Here is a 27599-nt window from a genome sequence, read left to right as displayed (position 1 = left end):
AAACAAACACAAGATGAATCTGCGGCTACTCCTCTTCTTCATTTGGGCGACGTTTGAGCAAACGGACTCTGTCCAGTCTAGTGAACGGCGAGTTGTAACCCACATCCCCGGCGACATCATAATTGGAGCCCTTTTCTCTGTGCATCATCAGCCCCCTGCAGACAAGGTTGGTTTGGGAATATTTTGGAAGACTGCTATAAAACTACACTGACCGAGATTTTTAAGATTTCTTACCTGTCGTGTTGAATCCTTACTCCTTTTCGTCCAGGTTCATGAACGTAAGTGCGGCGCGGTTCGAGAGCAGTACGGCATCCAGCGGGTGGAGGCCATGATGCACACGCTGGACCGCATCAACGCGGACCCTCACATCCTTCCCAACATCACCCTCGGATGTGAGATCCGCGACTCCTGTTGGCACTCCGCCGTGGCTCTGGAGCAGAGCATCGAATTTATTCGGGATTCGCTGGTATCCTCCGACGAGGCAGAGGAGTGGGGTGGAGGAACCCCTTGGGGAGGCGGCGGTGGGGGAGCAGCCATGAAGTGCACCGACCCCTCTGCCACTCCCATGCGAGGGAAAAAGCCCATTGTGGGCTTAATCGGGCCGGGATCAAGCTCAGTAGCAATCCAGGTCCAGAACCTTCTTCAGCTGTTCAACATACCACAAATTGCCTACTCTGCCACCAGTATGGATCTTAGTGATAAGGTGAGACACGTTTTGCTGAATGTTTGCTCATAAATAATCGTATGACGCTCTTTCTTCATTTCATCTCTACTTTTGGCAGAGTCTTTACAAGTACTTTATGCGGGTGGTGCCATCAGACGCTCAACAGGCAAGGGCCATGGTGGACATTGTCAAGAGATACAACTGGAGCTATGTGTCTGCCATCAACACTGAAGGTACAGCATCCTACACACCCTGCCATTCTGGACCCCCCCCCCCCCCGCCCCTCCTCCACCACCAACGTGTACTTGAGTATCTAAGACACGGACATGCACAGTCCATGCCTTTGCTTTTCCCCTCTGTGGTTCTCTGGCGCCGCTCAAGATCCAAAGATGAATAACCGTCCTCGGGTTATCGCACCGATTTTCAACTGAACTTCAATTAGAGTGGGAGAAAATAATCGTGGAGGTTCCTCGTGACCGACTTCTACCACAGCAATCATTTCATCTTTTGACCGGGGCTTTTGCTGTCAAATGCAACAAGTCTACTTACTACATCATCTGGATTAGAATTCATCACTCCCGAGGCATTTTCATCGTTGGCCAGTGACAATTAACTCATTCAGTACCAGCCAATTCTGGACCAAGTCTGAAAAGACGTTTAAAAACGTCTTTGGGAGTGAATGAGTTAACATGTTTGAATCGGATTGGTTACTTAATCAGCAGATTAAGGGGATGTGCACACCGAGACCGCCACTTTATTTTGCTATTACTTCACATTTTTGTCAAGTGTGGTGGTTGTCTTCAGGAGGACTGAAATAGGAGTGCAAGATTGATTCATTGTGCTTCAGGGATTACAGTTGAACAATTCTTATCAAGTCAGACTATTGATTAGGAAGCCATTTGCCCACCTGGGGCATGCCCAAGCAAATAGGATGTAATTTCTTTTCTGCGATGTGACACATTTTCACGAGTGAAAATTCGATTACTCCTCTTATGTGTGTGCATGAGTATGTTTTTGCATATCGCTATTCATGATGCTTGATTGGGTTCCTGTTTTTAAAATGCTGTTTGTGTCTGTGGGGACTTGCTTTGTAAAGGTGTGTAGTATGTCAGCCATGTGTTGGTTAGGACACAGGCATATGACCTTGGAATAAATATTAGAGGTCGGGTGTTGCTTTCTGAAATGTAATCAAGGCACACACAGCCAGAGAGGGAGGGTGTGAGAAAGAAAATGGGGGAAAAAGAGGGAGGGAAGCATCAAGGGGGGGGGTGGTGTGGGAATGAGAGGTTTGGATGAAACAAGGAAGAGAGAGGAATGGGACATACACACACACACACACACACACTGTGTGTGCGTGCGCGCACGTGTGTGTGTGTGGTTTGCGTAAATGGAGTGCTTGGAATAGATAAGAGTGTGTACAGTAACTGCAGAATTAATGAACGGCTGGTTATAAGGATGCTAATCCTTGTCATATGTGTGTTACACGTGTGCGTATGTTAAGCAGTTGAATGTGCGTCATATACATTTTTAACATGTATGTTTTATGTTATGTACTTTTTTTTAAAATTTTAAACAAACCATGACTTAAAGTTGTGCATATAATAGATTGGGTCAATTCTTACAAAAGCGTGAACTTAATTAAATCTTATAAATATTCATATACTTATAAAATTGTATCTTAATCTGTCAGCCATGCGTTCTTTCAGTTCCTTATCTCATCTTGGTATCAGCAGCTGTGGCAAGTACCAAAACCTTGAGATAAGGCCGGGTATCAGCCCGATATCGATACCTGGTGTTGGTACTCGCCTATCCCGAGTATATATTATAATTAAGTTTTACTTCAAGGCTACCACGGAGCTGTTTATATGTCATTTCAGTTCTCCAAGTGGCATGATGTGAATGCCATTGAGCCTGTGTGCCTCTTTGGATTTTTATCTGAATGCGACTGTATGCGCATGTAACTCAAGAAATCCTGGCGGTGGACAAACACATGTTGACTACATGCTGTTTTTTTTTTGTTTTTTTTTACCCCGTGGTGAAGCATTGGCAGGGAAGAAAGGAGATGAGGGCCGAGGAGTGGAGAGAGACAAGCATGTTAAAATGGGGGACGAGCAGGTGAGATGTGATAAGAGGATGAGAGTACTAAGTGAGATGGATGGAGGAAGGAGAGAAGTGGAAGAGCGGAGGAAGGAAGGATGTCAGCGGAAATGACACCCGAGGAATATGCCTCTCTCTTGTAAAAAGGAGACAGTTGGCCTTGAGGAAGTCGCTTTTTAAGACCTAAATGCAGCTCCTCGGGCAGATTATGGATGTTATGCGGACTGCATTGAAAAATTTTACTGTATTTAAAAAAACAAAACAAAACTTATTTTAGGTGAAGAAAAGTGACGTGCAGTTTCTCAACAAAATAAGAGTGGGAATGAGTTAAGAATGAGACATCATTGGGAAATACTGCCAGGAATGGAGTGCACATAACATACAGTTTAAAGGGAAACGTTCAAAGCCAGAAAGAATTACAGGGAGACTCGATGAAAAAGATGTCTCGCACATAAATCCCTGTTGAGACTCGACTGAAGTAGGTTACAAGCTTTATCGATTCTGATGACTTAAACTCTGTGCGTGTGCGTGCACGTGCGTGTGCGTGTGAGTGTGTGGGGTAGGATGGTCTGCACCATCTGTCTGCGGCTCTTCTCACTGAGCGACTAATTACAGGAATTTATACTTAGCTCTGACACACTCGTCAATGCCATGGACCCCGACATCCGCACCCCCCCCCCCCCCCCTCGCCCAACACACCCACACACACATCTCCTGTGACTGTGTGTTTTTTTTTTTAAATTTTCTTAGCCAAACTGTACCCCCGACTATTTCTTGGCCTTGTTGGTTGTTCACAAATTACTTTGCACCACAGTTGAAAGCAGCCTACTTGAGATCACCTTCTGTTATTGATCTCATGCATAGTTAAGAGAGGGGCGGACCACAAGAGCTAATATATCTGAGTGATTCTGAACATCACCTGGTGGAGGGATTTTTTTTTTGTCAATGAAAAAAAAAATGGCCAAATGAAAGGGAAAGAGGGAGATTTTCGGCAGGGGAATCCTATCATTTTTGTTGCCAGTGTGTACAAACTTTCATTTGCATAAATTCCAGGTCACCCACTTTCTTTGGCAAAGAAACGGGCGCCACAGTAGGGAGACAATTTCCCTGACACAAATGTGAGATTAATGAATTGTGCTCTGGCAGACGAGTCAGGGAAGTGGGTCGGGATGTCTGTCCCATGCCTTCCTCTGAGTTGTTTTTCCTCCGTCTTTTGCAAACCTGATTTTATTTTTTTTTTGTCTTTCCAGGCAACTATGGCGAAAGTGGGATGGAAGCATTCAAGGACATGTCGGCCAAAGAGGGCATTTGCATCGCTCATTCTGGTAGGATATGAACACCGAGACAAATCATTTTGAGATTTTATGACGCATGGTATCGCACGTGTTTGATGGGTTAAAAATTGAAAGTATGAATTGCAAAAGCGAAAATCAAATGCAATGCAGGACACCAAAAAGACCAGAAAGCATTACAGGCTGTGCCGGTTTCTTTTGCTTCAGGCAAAATCTGGAGCAATGCTGGAGAGCAGAGCTTCGACCGATTGGTGGAAAGGCTGAAGGCCCACCTGCCCAAGGCCAGGGTGGTGGCGTGCTTCTGCGAGGGCATGACTGTCCGGAATATCCTCATGGCTATGAGGCGCCAAGGACTGGTGGGAGAGTTTCTTCTCGTTGGCAGGTCAGTGACATTGCCGTGTTCACGAATGTGGGTGAACGGATTCCAGTTTAGATCAAAAAGACGAATATGAACTGATCAAATGCTCACAGAAAGTCTTCCGATCCGCTGATTTTACCAGCCGAGGTTTCTTTCAAGCGTCTTCATTGCCCGCGACTTTGCATTTGTTCTCACTTCTAGCGATCCCTCGTATATTTCACATGCAGAAGTAAAAACAACTCGACTGATCGGTTCATGCGTGTCATGCTTCTGAACGTTTAAGAATGTTGTTATAATCACAAAATCAATATCGAATTGTTTTCACCCATGCCACCAACAACTGTCCCTGATACGTTTTTTTTCCACATGATGGACATTAACATATCTCCAATATGATATAAATCTACTTTTTTTTCCTGCAGTGATCTACACTCTGTAGCTAAGACAACCAAACAACATCCTTTTCGTGTTGCACCATGACGCTCATTATTATCATCGTGCTCATCCTTACCACCATCATCATCATCATCATCAACATGATCATCGTCATCCTGCCGAGTGAGGTAAAGTCTACCATCCTGCATGGGCTATTCCATTCTGACTGTTGAACGTGTGATCAAGAATTTAAAGCAGATTGAAAAAAAAAAAAACTTCACAAAGTTATTTTGTAATTCCGAAAGAAGAGGTGGGGCGATTAAAAAAAAAAAAATGAATGGAGAATTTACCTGGCTGTTAATATGGAGGAAATGATGCATGCTGGTTTGACACAGTGAAACTCATCTGCTTGACTGCAAGTTTTGTATGTAGGGCGCTGGCTGGAAATTCCACATTTGGAGTTGGCACGTTTGGGGGTGCTCTTGTATATTAGCCTTGCGCGTACAGTCTTAGTGGCCAATTTGTTTTGATTACTTCAGTGTATTAAACGCTTGCCTTCAGTTACGTTCGTCCCGTACTAAACCGGGAGTAGATTCGAGGTGGTCACGGGTGAATGCTCGACTCAGCAGAGGTCCGGAGAAAAAAAATGATTAGCCCCGTTCTGTTGGGAAGGCACTCTTTTATGTCAAGATAATTATATTACCACAAGAGCGCACAGATGATGATAAAGATAATTATTCACTAGCCACTGATCTGATTAAACCGAGTGTTTAACACCGCTCGGCGTGCCTTGACCATTTCGAGCGTCCGCAATGACGAAAGGCCTCACATACTTTTAATTAAAACTGTACGTATGTCTAACCATGCCGGGGAATGTTTCTTCCTCTTCCAGCGCTCCGATTGTAGAAATTCTGTGAATTATAATGATGGGTAATGGATGAAAATGGACGGAAAAAGAAGGGAAAGAATCTCATTTTAATGTTTATCTGCAGAGAATTATGCATTACAATGAAATTTAGGAATTCAGCTGGCTCAAATTTAAACTCTGCCATGTGCAAACTCAAAAGTGGCCCCACAGGTAATCCTATATAAAATAAAAATATAGGTATATATATTTTTAATATAGTAGTTGTGCACCCATATGACTCCTTTTTCATGTTGTAGTCGAGTAGTACGTCGTGTTTGTGCCATACTGATTTTAACATTCCAAATACCACTTCCCCTGAATATTAGTTTAAAGCATCATATGTGGATTCATGTAGAAAAAGAAAGGGCACAAATCTTTTTTCTCTGTCGGTTCTTTGTAGTTACTCAATTGAATTTTGTCCTTTTATCTCATATCTTGTCATGTCCTTTTCTTTTTTTTTTTTTTTTTTTTTGTGCTCACCTCATTCATCAGACATTTGAAAGGCTACCTAACAAAGTGTCTTGCTTGGTCATGCTGTTCCTGAATGGGAAATTAATTAACCTCTAATTTAGTCCAGACACTGAACTCGGAAAAAGGTAATTAAATGAAACATGAACAGCGATGCCCTCGAGAAAGAGCAGACGATGGGAAATATGAGCGTACAACACGAGGTTACCACATTTTAAAAGCATTGAACATTTCGACAAGAATGTGGTCACTTCTATTTTAGTTGAACTTCGCCGACTTCACGGGGCAACGGTGCAATTTAGTGGTGGATGTATCAGAAAATGAGTACTGCGTGTGCAGCCTTGGAAATCAATTGCAATCAGAAGAAATGAAAGCAAAATAGAACAAAGGTGGGAGGAGAAAAAAAAAAGGTTTTAGAAGTCTGCGACAAACCAGACTGTGGGAAATGGTACAACAGTTCTGTCCAAAAAAATAAAAAAGGTATTCTCTTCTGCTTCACGCTTGCTTCTTTCCACATTTCGAGTTGAACTGCGAAATGAGAATTTAAGTCCTGTTTGGTTGATTCTAAAATTGCTTAAACCTCCAATACCGAGTTCTAAATGCTTTTCCCGACTTTTTTTCAACAGTCAGGTTCCGTGAACATTTTCGGCATTGGTCCTAAAAGTGATGCGTTTGAAGATTGCTGGTATATTTAGTTGAGTTCGTATCAGTTTGATTTAGCCGACAGTTGGGCAAAGTTTAAATGAAGAAGTGGCAAATCTGGATGCTTAGTGACAAAGCAAAATGAGCAACTGACACCACGTCACCCGCTAATCACTCGCTTTTGCCGTCCTTCTTTCTCTCTCTGCTCCTGGTGATACTGTATGTGTGCTGCATCACAGCCTCCCCGCACCCTACCCAGCTTGTTACTATAGCAACCACCATGACTGAAAGCAAGAAAATAGAGTGTGAGGGAGAATGTTCGAAAAAGATGGACAGATAAGGATGTCTACTTGTGTAGATTGGAAATTACAGTTTCTCACCAAACCTTCTTTTTCCCTTTCCTTAGCTGTAGTTGCATTCTCAAATAATTTTGAACTTTCTTAACAAATTTAAAGGACCCTTTTTGGCCTAGGCTTGCAGCGCAGAAAGGACCGAGTTGGGGTATCAAGTGAAGACCGAGAGAAAAAGATGAGCACTCTGTCTGTGGGCATGTGATACCACTGAGATGTGGGGAGTGCAATTAAAGTCCAGAATAACACACTGCTAATTTACTGAGGAGGTGCCTGGTTCTCATTTGGACCCACGCACGCCCATGCACGAATGTGAGCGTGCGCACACACACACACACACACACGCACACACACGTATGATTCTGTGGGTGATAAGTTGAATAATGTGTCGCTACTGAGCATTAGCTGCACCACTCCATGCTAATCCCTGCAGTCAAACACGCGAGTTCTGTATCTGTGTGTGTGTGTGTGTGTGTGTGTGTGTGTGCGTGTGTGTGCGGGCGCGTGCATGCACAGCTGCAACCCATGTAATTAATGGCAGCGTGTAAAGAGGACAATGTCTCAGACTGCTTTGTCTAAGGCAGCCACTGGGCCATCATTAGCTTGCCAAAGATATGCCATTAAAGGCTTGTGCGTCCGTGCATCCAGATAAAGGTTTCTGTTGTTTGTGTTCAGCGGTGGGAAAAAGAATAGATGCAGTGCGATGTCAGTAGTTGCGTTTTTGTCTTTTTCGGGGTTCACCTTGCCGGCGTTCGAAATTAACGCTGGCCTGCGTGCGGCCTACAGCATTTCAGCATTGCTCAAGATATAGTCAAGTCAAGTACAACTTTATTGTCAAATGTGCCGTATGTGCAACATACATATTGTGTTAAATTATTTCCCAGTGACAAATCTTTTATTTAAACAAATCCAAATGGTACATCATTGCTAGTGGAGTGCTCCGCTGGGCGGGCTTCTGCACACATGGCTCACGGGGGACTTGTTCCCACTCAATGACTGTGCAAATCTCAGTATGAATGGTTGTCTGTCTTGGTGTGTCCTGTGATGAACTGGCCCAAAGTCACTTCACAAGTTCAGCCCTACCCACAATTGTGTCAATGCATGAATGGATGGGCAGGTCGAAATGGGTAAGATATTACTATATCCAATGACTTTGCGTGTTCTCCCCGGGCCTGCGTGGGTTTTCTTCGGGTACTCCAGTTTCCTCCCACATTCCAAAAATATGCATGGCAGGCTGATTGAACACTCCAAATTGTCCCTAGGTGTGAGTGTGAGTGCGGATGGTTGTTCCTCTCTGTGTGCCCTGCGATTGGCTGGCAACCGGTTCACCCTTGCACCCCCCGCGACCCTTGTGAGGATAAAGCGGATCGGAAAATGGATGGATGGATGGATGTTTGCAAATAGATTCAATGCCAGTGCAGTAGTTCAAGCCACTATGTATTTTTTTTACAATCTCATATCAGAACTCGGAGTCAATAAGATAAACAAAATGGAAGGATGAACCGTCCAGCATCGATTATCCAATTGTGTGAGCGCAAGTCTTCTGTAACTAACCCCCGCCACCATTCTGTTCATCACATTTGTGGCACCCTGCAAGCTGCTGCACCAACATTCTTTTTTAGGCATGGAAAAACTCCAAAAGACAACTAGTGGTTTCTCAGTCTTCATCATGGTAATATAGAAAATAGCAGTCACAACAAAGGTGGTGATGTCAGGAAACGAGGATGGGTGTAATGAGGTTTGACATCAGTCGTGAGTGAAACTGGACCATGTGCCGGGGGAATAAATGTGGGCTGCTCTTCCTCTGGTGTCGTTGAGTGTCATCTGTCTGAATTGGTCAGATCAATTACAGTACATGAAGTAACTTCCCGACAGTAGCATATATGCGGGTACTGGCCGCCCATCCATTTTTGTGAGGTCAGTAGAAGTCTGTCAATTTGGGAGACACTTCTCATACACCTTAATGCGTTTTGAGCGCTGTTACGTTCGACTGCTTGTTTTTCTTCTCTGTATAGAATTTCAAACACGATCAGAATATCTTCAAAATTACCTCCGCGCCCTTTAAGTTATTCGAACTAAAGGCAGTGATACTCTGTTGTGGTGTGGTTTTATACCCCCCCCCCCCCCCCCCGCTTCATCTGGTTTTGCCATGAAACATTAACACGAATCATTGCGCATTGATGGCACATGTTCTCTCCCCAACTGTCTGTGTCTCTTGAAAAGGAGTGTTTCATACACTGATTGGATCTCTTTGTATTTGTCCACAATTGTAAAACAGCTATTCTGTGGGGAGATTATATGCGAATAGTGAGAGATTCTTACACACAGTTTGAATGGACTGCACCACATTTGTTAATCCCCAGATATTAAAAAAAACTTGGGGGTCTGAACATTTGAAAGATGGCGTTAGAGCATTTAGATCGGACATTCATTTTCGGCGGAAGGAAAAGCGCTTGCATCAACCTTTTCAAACTTTGTGTTGCATTTGTAACTAATCAATGCTACATATTTGAATTAACCTCCTGATTTGTGTGTGCACTTGTATACCTGTGCGTAGGCATGTGCAAAGTGGCTGTTATTATTATGTTATTATACAGCATTGTTCATTATGGCAGTGATCCATTGGCCTGCACTGTTTTGAAGCAGAATGAAATATTGTGCCAAGACACACTATTTGACGTATCGGTAATTACAGTATTTTGAGCCAAACAAATTTTGCTACAGTTCAGGACAATTTTTGTTCATACACCTGTTAATCAAACTAATGGTTGTAACTGTGTTACTTTTAAACACAACATGATTGAGGTGAAAGTGAAGCAATTAATCAAGTGAGCATTTCCCATCTCAAAAGACTTTGGTAAAGGCGCACTTAACGTTTGAACGTGAGCTTGGATGAAATATGGAATCGAGTTTGCCTTGATTTATGGTGCAATTATGCTTAGCCACATTAGTCAAATACTTCAGGCTTGAGATGGATTTTTTAATAAAGAAGTAATCAAATGCAAATTAACAATTTACAAATGGATTACGGTTTCTTCCACTTTCACTCTTTAAGGATGGCATGGAAATGCTCACTGCATGGCTTTGAATAGTGTAAAGGTTACGCTGCAGCTTGTGTGGATTACAATAGACAGAATGTTCTATCGTGCACATCACATTTCCATTATCGGCAGCTCACGTTTCTTTCAGAGCGAACACTAAAATGTATGCTAGTGAATATGCTTGTGCACACATACAGTACTGGAAAAACAGTGTGTTTTTATGAGACCACGAAGCGCAGACAGTTGTTTGAGCGTGGGCTGAGAACCATGGCAACAGCCCTTGGGTCCTAGACCGAGGGAGTTGGAAAGAGGAGAACCAAAACGTCATTAGCATCAGTCATTTTGAGCGAGCTGGTATCAGCCCCAGCTCTGATCGGTATTTCTGCCTCACACAAAAGCACGTCCTGTCAACGTGCGGCTCGTAGTCATCCTGCCCCCCGAAACACAGTCGAGCTCTTGCAAAGCCCTTTTACTGAAACATCACCCACGTAGTTCCATAGCGTCAGTGTAATTGGAGCGCCTGTGTGTCATGAAATCTATTCCTACTAACACTTTGTAATTGGCATCATATATGCAATCAAGAGTATGTTTTTATGGTTGTGTGAGATGTGAAAAAAAAAACATGGCAACTGTTGGTTCTGGAAAACTCTCTTCTCCCTTCTTTTGTTGCTGCAAACGAGAGACATGGTGATCTCTGCCTTCGAAATGTTGATTTCTCGCATGAACTCACTAACTCTGCCTAATATAGACACAAATACTTGCAAAGCAGTGTGATCCCCAGAAACAGGGGTGACTCTGATTAGGTTTCAATCACAATGTGTGAGCGACAATTATTTCCCCGCCTTCACAGCATGATTAGAAATGACTGGCGCATTCATCACATCCTTTATTTGCGATCGTGTTTTATCATAATATCTCAGACTGTGATGTAAATGAAAGATAGCTTTGGCAAGCGTTTTTGGCCATCGGAATGTATGATGAAAAACTTCAATTCTGAGTTTAGTAGCTAATTTGCAAAAGTTATGAGTGGTGTGCCCAAGTTTGTCAGTTCTGACCTGTTAGCCCAACTGGGCTAACAGTTCTGACCTATTAGCCCATACGCTAACAGGTCAGTTCTGACCTGTTAGCGTATGTGAGTGTGTGCGTGTAATGGTGGTCTCTCTTTGTATTTTGGTAGCATTTAGGACATTCCAAAAAGTGATGCAAGTTTGCAGTTTAATAGAGAAAAAGAATGGAGTATTGTAATGTGGTTGACATGCGCTGTGCATCAACTCATCAAGTTGATTGTTCGGATTGCAATACCACCATTACATCTTGCAGTAGCTGACCCACACAGTGATATAAACAGGCAGTTATTGTATATCTTTGGTACGTGCCGCCCACCCCTCCCCCAACCAAATATTTGCCCTTGCTAAACTCAAGATGGGAGGCAAACTGTCAATTTCCATATCCCCGTCAGTCTACTGAAATAAAATTTTCTGCGTGATAGGCAGTACCGTCAGTGACATTGCAATGTGCGGAATTTGAGGATAGAGTGAAGATGAGGTGACGGGTTTGTTGGATTTATTCACCGGCCGCGTTTCTTAACATGGCCTGGTGGCTGTCACGGAGTGCCTTCATAACGTCAGCATAAGAAGTGTCAATGCCATCGAAGCAGCCTTTCAGCCATTTTACAACTGATGCTAGTTTATACATTGTCAGAGGCATGCGCTGCTGGCGTGTGCTGTCGAGAATCAAGGATTATGCAAAAGCAAAAATCATACAACACATGGCCACATCATGAATTACGATGATGAGTAATTTCCTTGATATGCTAAAAATGTTCAGAAGAATCTGTTCTGTCTCGTCAGTGACGGCTGGGCTGACAGGTATGACGTGACGGATGGTTACGTGAAGGAAGCTGCTGGTGGCATCACCATCAAGCTTCAGTCTGCTGACGTCAAGTGGTTCGACGACTACTACCTTAAACTGCGCCCTGACAACAACCTGAGGAACCCCTGGTTTACAGAATTTTGGCAACATCGCTTCCACTGTCGACTGAAGGGCCACCCACAGGAAAACAGCAAGTTCAACCGCACCTGCAGCAGTAAGTAGCGACAGCCTTAATTTATGCACACACCTTTGCTCACGACCGCTTGTTATTTAAGCAAAGCCGGAATGAACATATCCAACCGCATGCTCATACTTCTCAGTCTCTTTATTAATTTGCAATCAGAACAACCTACAATAATTGGAAGGTTCAATATTGTAGTTACTGTATGCCACACTCGCAATAGTCAAGAAATTGTTCAAGCAATACCTCTCTGACAGCGTTTCCTTTGAGCTCATTTTTGATCTTATTAGTTTGTGCAAGTGGTTATCATGAGATGAACAAACATCATGCGTGTGTGTTTATGACTAGACCTGGCTGTTACATCAGTGAAAAACTGATCAAGTTGTTTTGATCTTGCCATATCAAGAATAGGTTGTTCATTGAGTGGCTTTTTGCAAGAACTGGTCGCAAAGCACACAAACAGATAGGCTGCTCGCATTCAACATTCACATTATTATCCATGCCTTTAAGTTACACACAGCTCTACGCTTTAGCACGGATAGATTTTGTGCCTCTGGCAGCAGTCCCCTTTATTTCTCTGGGCTCCCCCCCCCCCCCCCCCCCCCCACCTTCCCGCTCTCCCTATTCCTCTCTGTTTCATTGGTTGAATTGGTGGGCGAGAAATACTGTGAGAGCACAACTTCAAAGGGATCACGTCTCCTCTATTCGAATGAAATGGGATGTGAAATCCAAATGAACAGGAGGCAGAAAGAAATGAGACAGGCCGAGGAGAAGTGGCTCCCGAGAAGTATCGAGAGGCTGTCGATTGGCCTTTGATGAAGAAAGCCTTGTTGAGATTCATACAAAATACTGAGGGCAATATTAAATCAGGAGTTATTGTCATATAGCTTCCTTCCTCATTAATTTATTCTTCAAACGCCACCCCCTCCCTCAACCCCCCACCCTAATGTGCAGAACGAGAATCTCTCCGGCAGCAGTATGCACAGGACACTAAAATGGGGTTCGTCATCAACGCCATTTATTCGATGGCATATGGCCTGCATAACATGCAACGGGCACTGTGCCCAGGCTATCAGGTAGGTGCTGTTGTGGTGATGGATGATGAGTAGTTACAGTACGACAGGTGTGGATGCATGCATGTCAAGATGAAACCGTATGCAATTTTTCGATTTGAATTATCGTGGCCAAAATGATGGTTAGCAGTGTTATTGTTAAAAGAACGCATTGCAAATACTTGCACTCAAATTGTTGCAAGTTTTGCTCTGAATACAAAAAATAAACTGAAAAAAAAATCATAAAATCCCCATTCTTTTAAACCAGTGGTTCTGAACCTGAGTTTGATGGAACCCTACGGGTTCGGTGAATCAGTCTCAGGGGTTCAACGAAGCCTCTGCTCAAAAATAAATAAATAAATAAATTAAAAAATAAATATGGAAAAAAATATATTATTTTGCTCTTTTATGCCAAATATATTGTGTTTGCAGGAATGGTAATTTTTTTTTATAATAATGTTGCATTTGAAGGGCCTGTGTGACGCCATGAGGCCTATTGATGGTGCTACGCTGTTGGACTTCCTCATGAAAACTAACTTTACTGGAGTATCTGGGGAGGGAATCCTCTTTGATAAGAATGGAGACTCGCCTGGCAGGTATTATTCAAGTGAAAGGTCATGAACTTTGGTGCCTGTTCATTTGCTAGGGAAAACAGAGAGCGGAGCATGTGTGATACCACGTGAGTTTGTCGATGACAATGCACTGGACATGCTCTTGTCTCCAGGTATGAAATCATGAATTTCAAGAAGATGGGAAAGGACTACTACGATTACATTAACGTGGGCAGTTGGGACAACCGCGGATTGAAAATAGATGATGACGAAATATGGTCCAGCAAAGATGTTGTCATCAAGTCAGTTTGCAGCGAACCCTGCGACAAAGGGCAAATTAAGGTAAGGTGACTGATCAGTAGTCGGTCGAGGCTGAGCTTGGTTAAAAGGGACAAAGTCTTTCTTGCTGAGTGAGATGCCGGTTCATGGCTTGAGCGATTTGAATACACAAAAAAATAAGTGCAATTGCTTTTTACTGCATACTGTATATGTATAGCTGGTTGAAATCTTACTGGCCTGTAAACTGACATAAACAGTAGTGACAGAGCAACAGTACTGTACTTTGCTTCTTTTCAAGGTGATCCGTAAAGGTGAGGTGAGCTGCTGTTGGACGTGTACTCCCTGTAAAGAAAATGAATTTGTGTTTGATGAGTATACCTGCCGAGCATGTGACCTGGGCTCCTGGCCCACTCATGACCTCACAGGTTAGTCTCTGTGTTTAACTCTATTTTGTATTTCATAATGTTGCAGATGAAACATCCATCCACCCATTATCCAAGCTGCTTATTTTTAAAGATGTTGTATTGTGACCTTGAGTGCCCTGAAAGGTGCCTGTAAATAAAATGTACCGGTATTATTTTATTATTATTGATATCCTCACGAGGTTTACGAGGGGTGCTGGAGCCTATCCCAGCCGTCTTCGGGCAGTAGGCGGGGCACGCCCTGAACTGGTTGCCGGCCAATCGCAGGGCACACAGAGACGAACAACAGTTCACAGTTCACAATCACATCGAGTGCCAATTTAGAGTGCTCAATGAACCTACTATGCATGTTTTTGCAATGTGGGAGGAAATTGGAGTCCCTCCAAAAAACTCACGCAGGCACGGGAGATCAAAGGCAAACTCCACACAGGAAGGCCAGCGCCCCGAATTGAACCCTGCACCTGTGCGCTGTGAGGCGGCCGTGGTAACCGCTCTTCTACCATGCCACCCCTGCAGATGTCACCGATAAACAGTATTCCCTTGAATTACATCAACATTTTATTCCTGGCGCAGCGAGCGATGGTTTCATATTATTCTATATTCGCCACCCTCCACTGCTGCCCGGCTCTTTTTAGTTTGCTTCCAGCATGATCACCGGTGTTTTAATTATTCTGCATTAAGAGCACCTCTCAATGCAAACATATTTCTGCCGCCGTGAAAATGTATTTCTACTCCACCGCTTTCCAAGCGAATGAATATTGCCTTGTTATTCTTTCAGCGGCTCATTATGCTGCTTGCCGTGCAATGATTAAAACATGAATAGAAATCCTGCTGAAAATTCAAATTGAGCCTCAATGGCAGAGACAGAAGCCTCCTCACTTAGTGGAGCAGGCCTATTACACAAAATGAAAGATAAACACAAAGGATGGTGTCATTAGGGGTTTTGTGCTCCTCCATTGTGCCACACGATGTATTCACTGGCCACATTATTGTGTCCAAGGTGGAACTGTACTCCATATCATTTATATGTAGGTTACCTCATTTAGCTACATTACAAGAGATTGTGGATTTTAAAGGTTCCACACCATCAAAATCCAACTTTTGTAACTGCTTTTTTTTTTTGCATAACATAGGTCAAAATCAGTCTCTGACATGCTTTAAGTTGGACATTTCCTGTACATAGTTTGTCGTTTGCACGCAAGCTTGCCTTTGAAAAGTAAAGGCCTGCAAAAGAAGCGCATTTGAATTCGGCATCATTGTGAAGTCCATTATTCACTTATTATTCAAGTACCCGCTCCCTCCGTAATTGCTACGCGCCCACTCAGTTTAGGATAACTGGCTGAGCCACAACAGCACACCTGCACCTTGTGCAAAGCTAAAACTTGCCGTCACCTGCCAAGCTCAGAGGAGTTGTTGCTCCAGTGTGTTTTTGGAACTGGTAAATAAAAAATTAAAAAAAAAACATGTCACTTCAACACTGTGCAATCATGTGCAACTGATGTTTATGTTCAAACTAAGTAAATACATTTTTTTTCTTTCTCTGCACACCCTCCTGGCTCTCTCTTCAAAACAGGAAAGTTGCAAGTGGAGGAGATTGACCAAAACAGTAAAAAAAAAATATATAAAAAAAGTGCAACTTTCAACCATCATGTTTTATTGTGAAAAGTGAGACTGTCTTATGGAAGCATTGAAAACATGCACTTGCACAACACACACACACACACTCACACACACATACAAGAATTTGAGGAAATGAAGAGCAGGAGAGGCAAAGATGTAAAGCCAATTCAGAGAGCTTATGACAGGCAGGTGTTGCTCTGTCATGGCTGTGAAAAGCATTCAAAATAAATAAGAGAATTTTGGATAGAATCAAGAACAAAACAAGAAAATACAGTTGAGAAAAGTGACTTCAAATTCAAATTGGGGCAGAGAATGGGAGAGAAGGAGATCAATGGAGACTAACAGAGGCGGTGGGCAGGGAGAGTGAAATAAGCAGAAAGAGAGGATTAGTTTTGGGCTTTGAGGTGCTTCTCTGGTCAGTAACGTTCCAGAGTTTGTCTGCATTTGAAGTTTTAAATCTTATGCGGTATTGACGTATCCCTCCAAACCCTTCTTTTTGAATTCCTCAGAATTCCACACATCTCTTAAAAGCTGTCTATTAAATTCCCTTCTGAATCGATGCCAAACAAATATGTTTCCATTTTTAACCAGGATGTGATCCAATTCCGGTGGAGTACTTACGATGGGGGGACCCCGAACCTATCGCTGCTGTGGTCTTTGCCTGCCTTGGGCTCATGGCGACATTCTTTGTCACCGCCGTCTTCATTAGGTAACGCATATCTTTGACAAAATGTCCAGTACTCAGTTCACATTCTATTAAAGATGTAACTCTAATTAATTGTAAAAATGAAAGAAAACGTACCAATAAAATCTATAGAAAATGTTCTCCACCAACACCCATCATCTTCTGAATAGCTATACGTTACGCGTGCATGGCAAATCATTCTGATTCGTGGAATTGCCTTTTAGGTTCAGGGACACTCCTGTGGTGAAATCCTCCAGCAGGGAGCTCTGCTATATAATTCTGGCAGGTATCTGCCTGGGGTACCTGTGTACCTTCAGCCTCATCGCCAAACCACACGTCATCCATTGCTACCTCCAGCGCCTGGGAATTGGCCTGTCACCCGCCATGAGCTACTCTGCTTTGGTCACCAAGGTGAGGATCCGAGAAGCGCTGTGTTATTCAGTCCACACCCTTGGACTGCGCTTCCTCGCCTTGGTTGCGATTTGGTTTACGGGGCCTAGGTACAAATTGTGTCGGATTCAGATGCTGGCGAGAACAATACAAAAGGATGTGAATGGCACAGAGAGATCATGTAGCTGGGCAGGAATAAATACAATGTCGCCAAAATAGTGATAACGGAGTGGGCATAATCTTAAAAAGGACTTGATAATCTTTGCATCCTGCTTCTAGACCAACCGAATTGCACGGATCCTGGCAGGCAGCAAGAAGAAGATTTGTACTAAGAAGCCTCGATTCATGTCTGCCTGCGCCCAGCTCATCATTGCCTTCCTGCTCATACTGTTACAGCTCGGCATCATTGTAGCGCTCTGCCTCATGGAGCCACCCCAGGTCAGTGTGTTTGCTTCCCGTGTTTTTTTTTTTTTTCTTCTGCTTGTCAATAGTTGGCTGAAGTCTTGACACATGCATTACCACACACGGCAGTCTCCACACAAATACCATCGGTATTGGGAATAATTGCTGTAATAGTCAGATATTGCAATGCTTTTGCTTGGTTGGTTCAAACAAATGTTATTGTGTATCACATCCGGATGTAAATAGCTGGAAATGAAATCTAAAATGTTGATCTCTGCTTATTTTTTGTCTTCAGTAGACAGCATAACAAAAATAGTTTTATTTTGTTTGTTTTGGATGATGGGATTGTTGTTATGACTTGTTCTGTAGTCTCTCTTCCCGCATCAAAGTAGTTTAACTCATTGAGTACCAGCCAATTCTGGACCAAGTCTGAAAAGACGTTTAAAAACGTCTTTGGGAGTGAATGAGTTTTCATGAAAGCTTGGAAAAAAGCCTTCCCATGTGTACATCAAAAGAGCTTCCTGGTTTCATCCGTCCACACAGGTGATCCATGACTACCCTAGCATCCGTCAAGTCAACCTCATATGCAACACCACTAACTTGGGTGTGGTTGCTCCTCTGGGATACAATGGCCTGCTCATTCTCAGTTGTACCTTCTATGCCTTCAAGGTAAGACCTGGTCCTCCTTCCTCCTCCATATTGTAGCAGTTGACTAACACTTTGAATGACTTGGCCGCCTTCCTATAATTTCGGATGAAATACAATTTAGTGCAATCGTAAACATTTCACACATCTAAGTTATGTCCAAAATAACTCTGATTTAAGGTATGACGTGTTTGAACAATTATATTTCGTATTGGAAAACTCACATAGCCCGATTAAAAGAATGCCGTTGGGTGTTTAACCACGACCAATAAAGGGAAGAGCGATTTCTTTTTTTCCACATGAAAATTAAACTCGATATTTGATTTGTGGCCTCTAGCCATCCATTTTCTCCAGACGTTGAAAGCCGAAGAACAAAATCTTGACGCAATAGACGTGGCTCAAATAAGGCAAAATCAACCGCGTAATAACGATTTCTATTGCTATTTATTCTGATTTGTTTGCTTGTGTCTCTTGTCAAGACCCGCAACGTTCCTGCTAATTTCAACGAAGCCAAGTATATTGCCTTCACCATGTACACCACCTGCATTATATGGCTGGCCTTTGTTCCCATCTACTTTGGCTCCAATTACAAAATAATCACCATGTGCTTCAGTGTCAGCCTCAGCGCCACAGTGGCCCTTTGCTGCATGTTTGTACCAAAGGTAAGTTTCGGAGTAACTTCTGACACATTTGCCGCACTTGACCTTTTTTTGCAGTTACAGTGTTTGTCTGCTGTACTCCGTTATTGTCCATTAACTCATTCAGTACCAGCCAATTCTGGACCAAGTCTGAAAAGACGTTTAAAAACGTCTTTGGGAGTGAATGAGTTAATCCCGCTCGCAATACCAGTAGACTTCTCCCCATAATAGATACATACTGTGTCGATTGTAGATCTCTTATTAATATGACAAATGGTTCTCAACCGATCGATCTGGTTAAATAAAGGTACCCCCCCCCCCCCCCCCCCCCAAAAAGATTGTTTGGCGACATTGGTGAGGATCAACAGTAATTTTTGGATAGTATCATATAGTAATAAAAAGTCTAAATATCCCTTCGCTCTGATGATGCTCCAGAAACCAATTTAAGTTTGAATTATAGTGACTATGGCATGGTGTGGTGATTTTGAGATGTACTGTATACACCGAGTTTATATGCATTTTTCATGGCGCCTTTTGTAAAATACAGCAGCATATTAACCTGCTGGTGTGGTGATTATATGTGATCACACACTCATACTACCAAATAATGAACTTGATTACTTTGTGAATAATTCAACCTTTGATTAGTGCTCTCAAAATACCTCCTGTGAATGAGACTTGACAATAATAGTGGATAACATTTGTGTCGTGTTAACATCCACATGTCCACGGAGCTCTGAATCTGAGTCTGCCTGCACCTCGATTAAACTAATCAAAATTGTGTTGAACTCCCTGCGCCAATACTTCGACAGAGATCCAGCAGGTGTAAAGTTTAGTTTATTTTCAGGCGACAAATTGTCAGGTGCGCCGGGCGCGTGTCAAAGGAAACACTCTCAGTAAGCTGGGAACGCCCAGCATGGTGCAGGGAGATGAACCAAATTCCAGAGCAAGTGCAGTGAGGCTTGCATCGCCACAAATAATAGGATGTACCAATTTTTAGCTCATAGTGGGCATGGTTTAAGTTAAAAACAATTTCCTCTTCTGTTGAATTAATGTAAAAAAACAAACAATGAATTCTAAACAATATACAAATACATTTCACGTACCCGTCCCTGAACAGGCGCAATGTGAATCCTTATTTGGATTTTGCATCATAGAATGAATTTAAATCTTCACCACATCAAGAGGTTTGAATCTCAATTCGGGTGTAATATATATTTGACTTTGTCATCAAAGGTGTACATCATTCTGGCCAAACCTGAGCGAAACGTGCGCAGTGCCTTTACTACCAGTACAGTGGTGCGCATGCATGTCGGCGATGGCAAATCATCCTCAGCTGCTAGCCGCTCCTCCAGTCTGGTCAACCTGTGGAAACGCAAAGGCTCCACTGCGGAGACTCTCAGGTAGGCGTGTGTGTGTGTGTGTGTGTGTGTGTGCGCGTGCGTGTGTCACCTGAAAGATGGATTAACAGAAGCCCCCCCCAAGCTCGATTGTTCTTATGACTCATGGACTGTTGACTATTGGCTAACGGGGACACGGCAAAGACGGAGGTAGCGAAGAAAGGGTGAAAATCTGGGAGCAAAATCAGAGTCCATTCAGAAAGAGATGAACAGAATGAAGAGAGAGAGAAATAAATGTCTTCAAGCCACCCTCCTGCCATCTAAAGCAATAAGCAAAGGATCAAATACACAAAGTCAATGACGGTCAGCCACTGAAAAGGCTCGCAAATGAGAGCAGTCGCAATTGTCAGCCGCTTACATCAACTCAGACGGCTTGCCAAGCAAGATTTCAATCATGCTCTGATGAGAAATGTCAGGAGCGCTTCCCACTCGTTTTTTTTTCCCCAGTCCCCTCTGTACATCTTCATCGATTTGGGTCCTCTTTTATTTATTTTTTTTTTTTTACAGTTGTTGGTGGAAATGCTTATTAAGCGGTCTTTTTACCGATTGCAACATACTCTATATTTGCTTTAGACACACTGTGTTGCTTTCACTGTCTCACCCCGTTGAACTCCCCCCAGAGTACTTTATAATCTTAAATTGATCTTGTTTTGCAGCTCAAACGGTAAGTCGGTGTCTTGGGCCCAGACCGAGCGCAACAGTTCACACGGGAACCACTTGTGGCAGCGTCTGTCCTTCCACATCAAGAGGAAGGAGAACAATCAGACAGCGGTCATCAAGCCCTTCTCCAAGACATCTGAGGAGCGGTACTGTGGAAGAGCCGACCTTCCTCCACACATGCCCCTCCCTTCCCTCCCCTCCATTTCCTCCCTGCCCTCTCAAAGCGACACCGGCGCCGATAAGAACCTGTACGACCTATCCGAAGTGGAGGAGAGGTATTCCCTCACGTATCGGCCACAAACGCCCTCCCCAATCAGTACGGTGAGCCAGAGACTCGCCGCCGCTTTGGAGGAGGAGCCTCAGACAGCAAGCGGCGCCAAGTATCCCAGCAGCACTTGCAGCCAGAGCAGCGGCGGCAGTTACGGCCAGGTCAGCAGCGGCTCGGGCGTGGCCGGGTGTGACGGTCGCCTGATCATCTTGGAGGGGCGTCCAGTGGCCTGCCAAAGCAACCTGATGGATCAGATCAGCTGCGTGGTGAACCGCTTTACAGCCAACATCAGCGAGCTCAACACCATGATGCTGCTCTCCTCCCCTACGCACCCCCACGCGCACAAACACTCGCCACCGGCGCCACACCCCACCGACCCCTATCTTCTTCCTCGTGAGATCCACACCCCTCCTATCGTCACCACCTATGCCGAAGTCCAGCCCCACCCCCTCGCCGAGCCGAGCTCGGGCCGCCAGGTTGGCTGTCCCGTTCATCCTGTCCCCCTTCCACATCCGCCTTACCCTCTTCCACCTCCTCATCCCCAGTCCTCCCCTTCCCTTTCCCCCATGCGAGGTGGCTTGGTCACCTGCCTCATGGACTCGCCACTGGGAAGGGTGGAATTGGAGGAGGAGCTTATTGCTTTGACTCCCCCGTCGCCTTTCCGAGACTCTCTGGCATCAAGTAGTAGCTCGGCTGCGTCTGATATAGATCTTTGTCTCCCCCCGGTGCCCTCCCATCCTCCCCCGTCACCTCCTTCGCCCGGGTACAGGAGACTAAATCTCAGAAACTACAGCCTGAGTTCCTCTTCGCTGTGAGGCAGAAATGACACGGAGGGAGAGGACAAAGCGGACGGATCGACTGGAATCCGTTCATCCCCGCGACGATGTGAAAACGTTGTGTTTACATGTGTGCAGTGAGATCATATTTTCATCGCGATGTTCCTTACATCCGAAAGGAAATTGGCCACAACGCAAATCTGTGGTTGGAAAATATGTCTTAGGTTTAGATTGTGGCCTTACGCTAACATGGCTGTCAGCTAATTAGAGCTAGCGATTGTGCACTCGTGGTCCGTGTCCATGTACTGTACGTATACCTCCATGAGTGCGTTTTATTTGTCTTAAGGAGAAACGCGGCAAAGCTTGTGGACCAACGAAAAGCTCCCAAAGGGCACATAAACTGTACGATGAATCTGCTGCACTGCAGTCAAACACGCACAGTCTGCGTGTGGAGACGCACACCGGAAGCAAACCTGTAAATATTTCTCAAGTTGTGGGTTGCAGAACTTTATTGTTGCAGCGGCGGTATGTTGCTTAGCACAAAAGCATCTTTACATGACATTTATATTAGCCGTCAAAACTGTTACTCTGTTTAACTTGATTCTTGAAGGGTTTGAAGGGAAACTTTGGTTTGACTACATCGAATCTTGTTGGTTATTGGCTGAAATCTGAACTCGCCAGTTTATAGCGACGTTACGCTGGATGTCAGTCTCATCGAGAATTTCCATGTAATGTGACAGCGGGGTACCACTGTCACTCTCCTTCATAATATTTGACAGAATTCATTAGCTTCACTTCCATCTCTTTGGGGAAAAAGTTCACATCATTAGCTTCTGTCAGTCTGCGGCACAGGTGCAAACTTGAAATTATTCCCTCGTGTCCGTCGCAGAGCTTTGATAAATCCTCCTCTCTGCCGCGTGCGTGTTCGCAGAAAGCACTTGAGGCCAATTATACATATCATTTAAAAACAAATAAAATCTAAGTATTTTTAGTCACACATTTTGGTCAATGCTAAATTACTGTGCTTTCTACCATGTTTACACAGGCAAGTACCAGTACTGTATATAATTTCTCTTCTTGTTGCCTGGCAACCTTACATTAAAAAAACACACACATACAGACACCGATGCGATTAATAATTATGAATTAATGATAACATTTAGTTGAGATGAGTTTTTTTTAATCTATTTTTAATCTTCACATTTCTCTTTGCATTCAACTAAATTGATCGTGCGTTGTTTTACAGAAAAGGGAGAATCCGTTTGCAATTTCCACGAGCAAGGCTAGCTTTGTGTCCTGCCCGTTTCCATCGTCATGCTACACATGAACAAACTGTACCTGGCAAGAAAGTGTCGAATCTAACTTTTACGATCATTTGCACATCGACGAAAGACAAACAGTCTTGAAACTAACAGTATTGCCCCCGAAACCGTGCTACCACTCTGAATGTGTCAGTTAACATTCCAATTTAGCTTTCATTTACAACGCAGCACAACACATCCTGATTTATGGAGCGGTTTCACAACAGCTGCAGCTGTAACAAAGCGCTTGACAAAACAGTTAACATAAAATAAAAGAATAAACTCAACACATGACATAAAAACACAGACAGTCGTGCAATCTTAACCACTTTCCCCTCATTTATTTAGTATGATTATTGTGCCAAAGGGTTTTGGGCGGGGCTACCTTAGAGGCTTTGTTAATAAATACGTGGTTTCATAAAAACAAAACAAAAAAAAAAGAGGTTTGTCTTCCTGTTGTATTTTGAGATGTTAAATTTGATCGTTCTGTTCTTTTCATTGTAAAAGCAATTGTACCCGTAGATCTAAATGGGGTTTCGAATCACTTTTAAGAAACACAGTACTTATTTCTGCATTCTCTGGGGGTAGTTTGCCAAGCAGCACGCGTGCCCTTTTCTTTTTGGAAAACTGCTCAAGGTGAAACGACGAGTTGTGTATTCCTAATCTCATATTCTCTACTACCTGTGTGTGTGCGAGAAAGACATTTTGTTGCGTCTGCTTGGATGGCATTGGTTCGAGACCGAATTGCTGGAATTGTACTTTGAGTAAAAGCAACATTTATTTAGACTATAAATATTGTTGTTGTTTTTTGGAGATAATTTGACAGTGAATCAAAGAAAAAACGGGACCATTCATTTCAGTCTGTGCTCATCATTATAAATTGCGGTACATCTTCTCTATGCCGAGACAGACCATGACCCAACAATTAGCCTGTGCTTGATGTGGCGATGATTTGGGAGGAGCGGGTTTACATGTTACTGTTCATTATGTGCTAGGCGGGAGGGCTGAAATGAGTGCATGGTTGTTCCCAGCCCCCCCGGGGTGGAACTGTGTCAGGATCAATGCACACATCTCATTTCCAGGGACTCTGTGCTGTGACATCAGCTATATTGGAAAATCACATGACCTAACAGAAAGAAAATAACAATTCACGAAAGGATAATCATTTTGGAAGCAAATCAAATTTCCTTTGATTGAAAACCGCTATCTCAACATATGATGCGCTGATGATGTGTCGCCAAAAAACCTGTAGCACGACTTAGTTTTGTAACTGCACTCCAAAGAATTGGATTGATAATCCTTATATGTACTTTTAATCCAAAAGCACTCATCTGCTGATCACGGGAAAACAATCCCCAGGTTATGTCATCTTAAACTGTTTGCTTTTAGACCAAATCGTTGATGGTGATCAGGAGCGTGATCTGGTTTTATCTACAACACTGTTTGAAAAGCAAACAATGCAGGTTGTAATCTAATATAATGATAGTTCCTCCACTTTTATAATGGGCCACGTGGAACCGTGCTGAATGAAACTCAATTGTTGGCCATGTGGAGGTTATTTATTTATATGTATCGGCATGCTTCAGCAGTGCGTGCCGAACAATGCAAGTTCTTTCAACCCGCTGGCATATACAATATGCTGCATTCGCAAACATATAAAATGACCTACTGCAAAATGCGAGAGGGACGAAATGTACAGTACATGCCACATTATAGCTCAATCAATACACCCATAGAACAGAATGATAAAACTAACCAGATGGGGCTAATGATGACCGTGGAGTAACTACCTACCACTTGTGGTTTGAAAGAAGATGACTTTTTGGGTTGGTCCAAGGGGAGAGAAAGACAAATCAGCCAAATCGGGTTCAATATTATGCTTAATATGAAAGAAGACGGTTTCGACACAGCTGTATTGTCAAATGGAGCTATGTTGTTTGGCAAACATACCGTAGTTCATGACGTATATTTTAGTCTGTCTGTTGTATGACATCAAATAACCACACCTCAGTCAAGTTGGGGTCCATCCCGATTCGACGCTGAATTACTTTTCTTTACGATGTATTTTTCCAACTTCATGTATCTGTTCGCTGGAATGCAGAAACTGACCGAAAGAATTGCTTCCCATGTATTTATGTTCAAGCAGTATTTCACTATGACTGATCCAAGGATTTTTGTGTGCAGACAGAGGCAGAGAGGCATTTAATTGGAAGTGCAGGGAAAAGACTGAACACAGAAAGACCTGCCAGTGCTGAATATTAAGTCCGTAGAGGCTGCGTACAAGACAGTGGCCGAGTGCAATCCAGGGCAGAGGTGGTGAAGCCTGCTTGCGTATACATGCTTAACGTTTTGTGTACAGGATACGGGTACGGCTGCTGACAATTACAGTACTTTGCATTTCAACTGACTGAAGATCTCTTTTATTGCATTTTTGAGATGTAGCTTATATATGTTATGATTATCAGTTAAAGTCTCAGATACCTTATTGAGTTGCGAGAGGTGAAGTGCAGGTCATCGTTTTAATATACGCAGCAGGCAGATCTCCCGAGTGGATTTTTCTATTATACAATGGAACCTTGTGATTTTGATTACTTCTCTGACCTTCTTGGCAACCTGAAACATTCGCATAGCGACGGTAAATAAATGGAAGTGCGTTAATGCATTAAGTTATAATCACCATAGTTTTAAGGGTGTGTGACGAAAATAAATCCGGTCAAATATAGAAATAAGTGAAACCATTTTATTGGTGTTCAAAACCACGACTCATCAATGCCAAAGGGTTTCACAAATTTTAAATGATGCATGAACTCATTCACTCCCAAAGACGTTTTTAAACGTCTTTTCAGACTTGGTCCAGAATTGGCTGGTACTGAATGAGTTTTAACTGAGGTCGTTTATCTCTGAAAATGTGGTGCTTGAAAAGATCTGTTCGTAAACGTGTTTATAACCAGAGGTGCCGCTGTACTTTGGAATCTAATGTCTCTGTTTAAGGTATAACAAGCAATGGAAGATGTGAAATCACAGCTAAGGGGAAAGGAATATCCATGTCATCAAATAGACGCTAAGTAGTTATTGCTTAGCATAACCTCCAATCATTTGTGCACTTTCAGTTGTGATGAGATTCTTGTTGTTTGACAGTGGAACTACCAATAAGAATATGAATGTTGCCTTCAGAAAGCGACGTTTGCACATTGCTGCTCACTGGAGCGGATCTTCTTCATCACAGGTAGTCAAGGCATTCATTTCCATTCTTTTCAGCGGGAATTTCTCGTTCTCTGCAACGCTAACGTGGGAATGTGGAGGGAGCAGCAAAGCACATTTCCATTTCAATAACGTGTTAAATGTATGTTTTCAAACTTTGCAACGTACCAAGCAGTGAGTTTGGGCTTAGTTTTGATTCAGTGGCATAATGGTTGGTTACTCGAAGAAATAAATAAAAGTCATACTGATTGCTTAATTGCGCAGAAAGTGATTGCATGTACTCATCACTGGACCAAATGACTGTTACTGAAACAAATGGTAATAATAACTGCTCTCTGCTATTTGATGTTCAGAAAGCACATAGTCAAAGTGTCAAGTGCGTATCCTCACACTGGTGTTCTGTTTTATCGATGTGTTTTTAAGATAAAGTTACCCATATGGTGCCAACTTTGAGCAACCCCCCCCCCCCCCCCCGCCCCATTTCGAGTGCTGTTTCTTTTTGTGAAATTGTGAATTGGAGCCAGATTTACAAACCAACTTCTGTGAAAAATCATGGACTATAATGCTTATTTTCATAAGAGATTAACTTGACGTACATGTACAAAAACGAACTTCATTCTATTGTTTATTGAAAGAAATTAAAGTTTGTTCACCGTTGGCCATTTGATATTCCGAGGATTCATTTTTAGCAATGTTTTTGAAGCTTTGTCATTTTTATTTATTTATTTTCTTCTGATGACAGAAATGTAGAATGTATGCTATATGTCTGTGAAACTTCAAGATGGATTTGTATTTCAATACTGTATTTAGTTATCTATTTCATATATCTCCTTGGATTTGTAAAATGTGAACTGTTGAGACGATACGGTCATAGCGATATGAAAATGACAGTACATTTCTAAGTGCTTTGTAGAAGCAGGGAATTGATTCGTACTGGTCTGAGTGCGTAGGGTGTGCGCTTCAAGCATATTTGACATTTTTAGAGGCTAACTTGCTTTAGATTGTTCTATAATACAACAGACATGAAATGTTTTTTTCAGAGAATAAAGTGTCTTCGCGTTG

The 27599-nt window shown here is 43.0% G+C and overlaps 1 protein-coding gene across 1 annotated transcript; it reads left to right on the top strand.

Moving 5' to 3' along the window:
- grm5b (glutamate receptor, metabotropic 5b) lies at positions 1-27599 on the top strand. Its single transcript, XM_086125374.1, has 17 exons — positions 1-166; positions 269-703; positions 783-897; positions 4012-4086; positions 4261-4435; positions 12045-12280; positions 13202-13323; positions 13771-13895; positions 14024-14192; positions 14428-14554; positions 16763-16880; positions 17081-17267; positions 17526-17684; positions 18192-18317; positions 18773-18955; positions 20168-20334; positions 20988-27599. The coding sequence occupies exons 1-17, from the start codon at positions 14-16 to the stop codon at positions 22072-22074; spliced, it is 3759 nt and encodes a 1252-aa protein (XP_085981500.1). The 5' UTR covers positions 1-13; the 3' UTR covers positions 22075-27599.

This window comes from Hippocampus guttulatus, chromosome 12 (genome assembly GCF_054856545.1).
Source record: "Hippocampus guttulatus isolate MCC_2025c chromosome 12, RoL_Hgut_1.0, whole genome shotgun sequence".
Lineage (NCBI taxonomy): Eukaryota > Metazoa > Chordata > Actinopteri > Syngnathiformes > Syngnathidae > Hippocampus > Hippocampus guttulatus.
Note: the sequence above shows the minus strand (reverse complement) of the source record. Positions and strands in the feature narration are given on the sequence as shown.

Coding starts and splice junctions, on each gene's coding strand:
- grm5b (XM_086125374.1), top strand. CDS start 14: ATGAATCTGCGGCTACTCCTCTTCTTCATTTGGGCGACGTTTGAGCAA. Junction 4,436..12,044: donor GAGTTTCTTCTCGTTGGCAG/GTCAGTGACATT, acceptor CTGTCTCGTCAG/TGACGGCTGGGCTGACAGGT. Junction 18,318..18,772: donor GTACCTTCTATGCCTTCAAG/GTAAGACCTGGT, acceptor TCTCTTGTCAAG/ACCCGCAACGTTCCTGCTAA.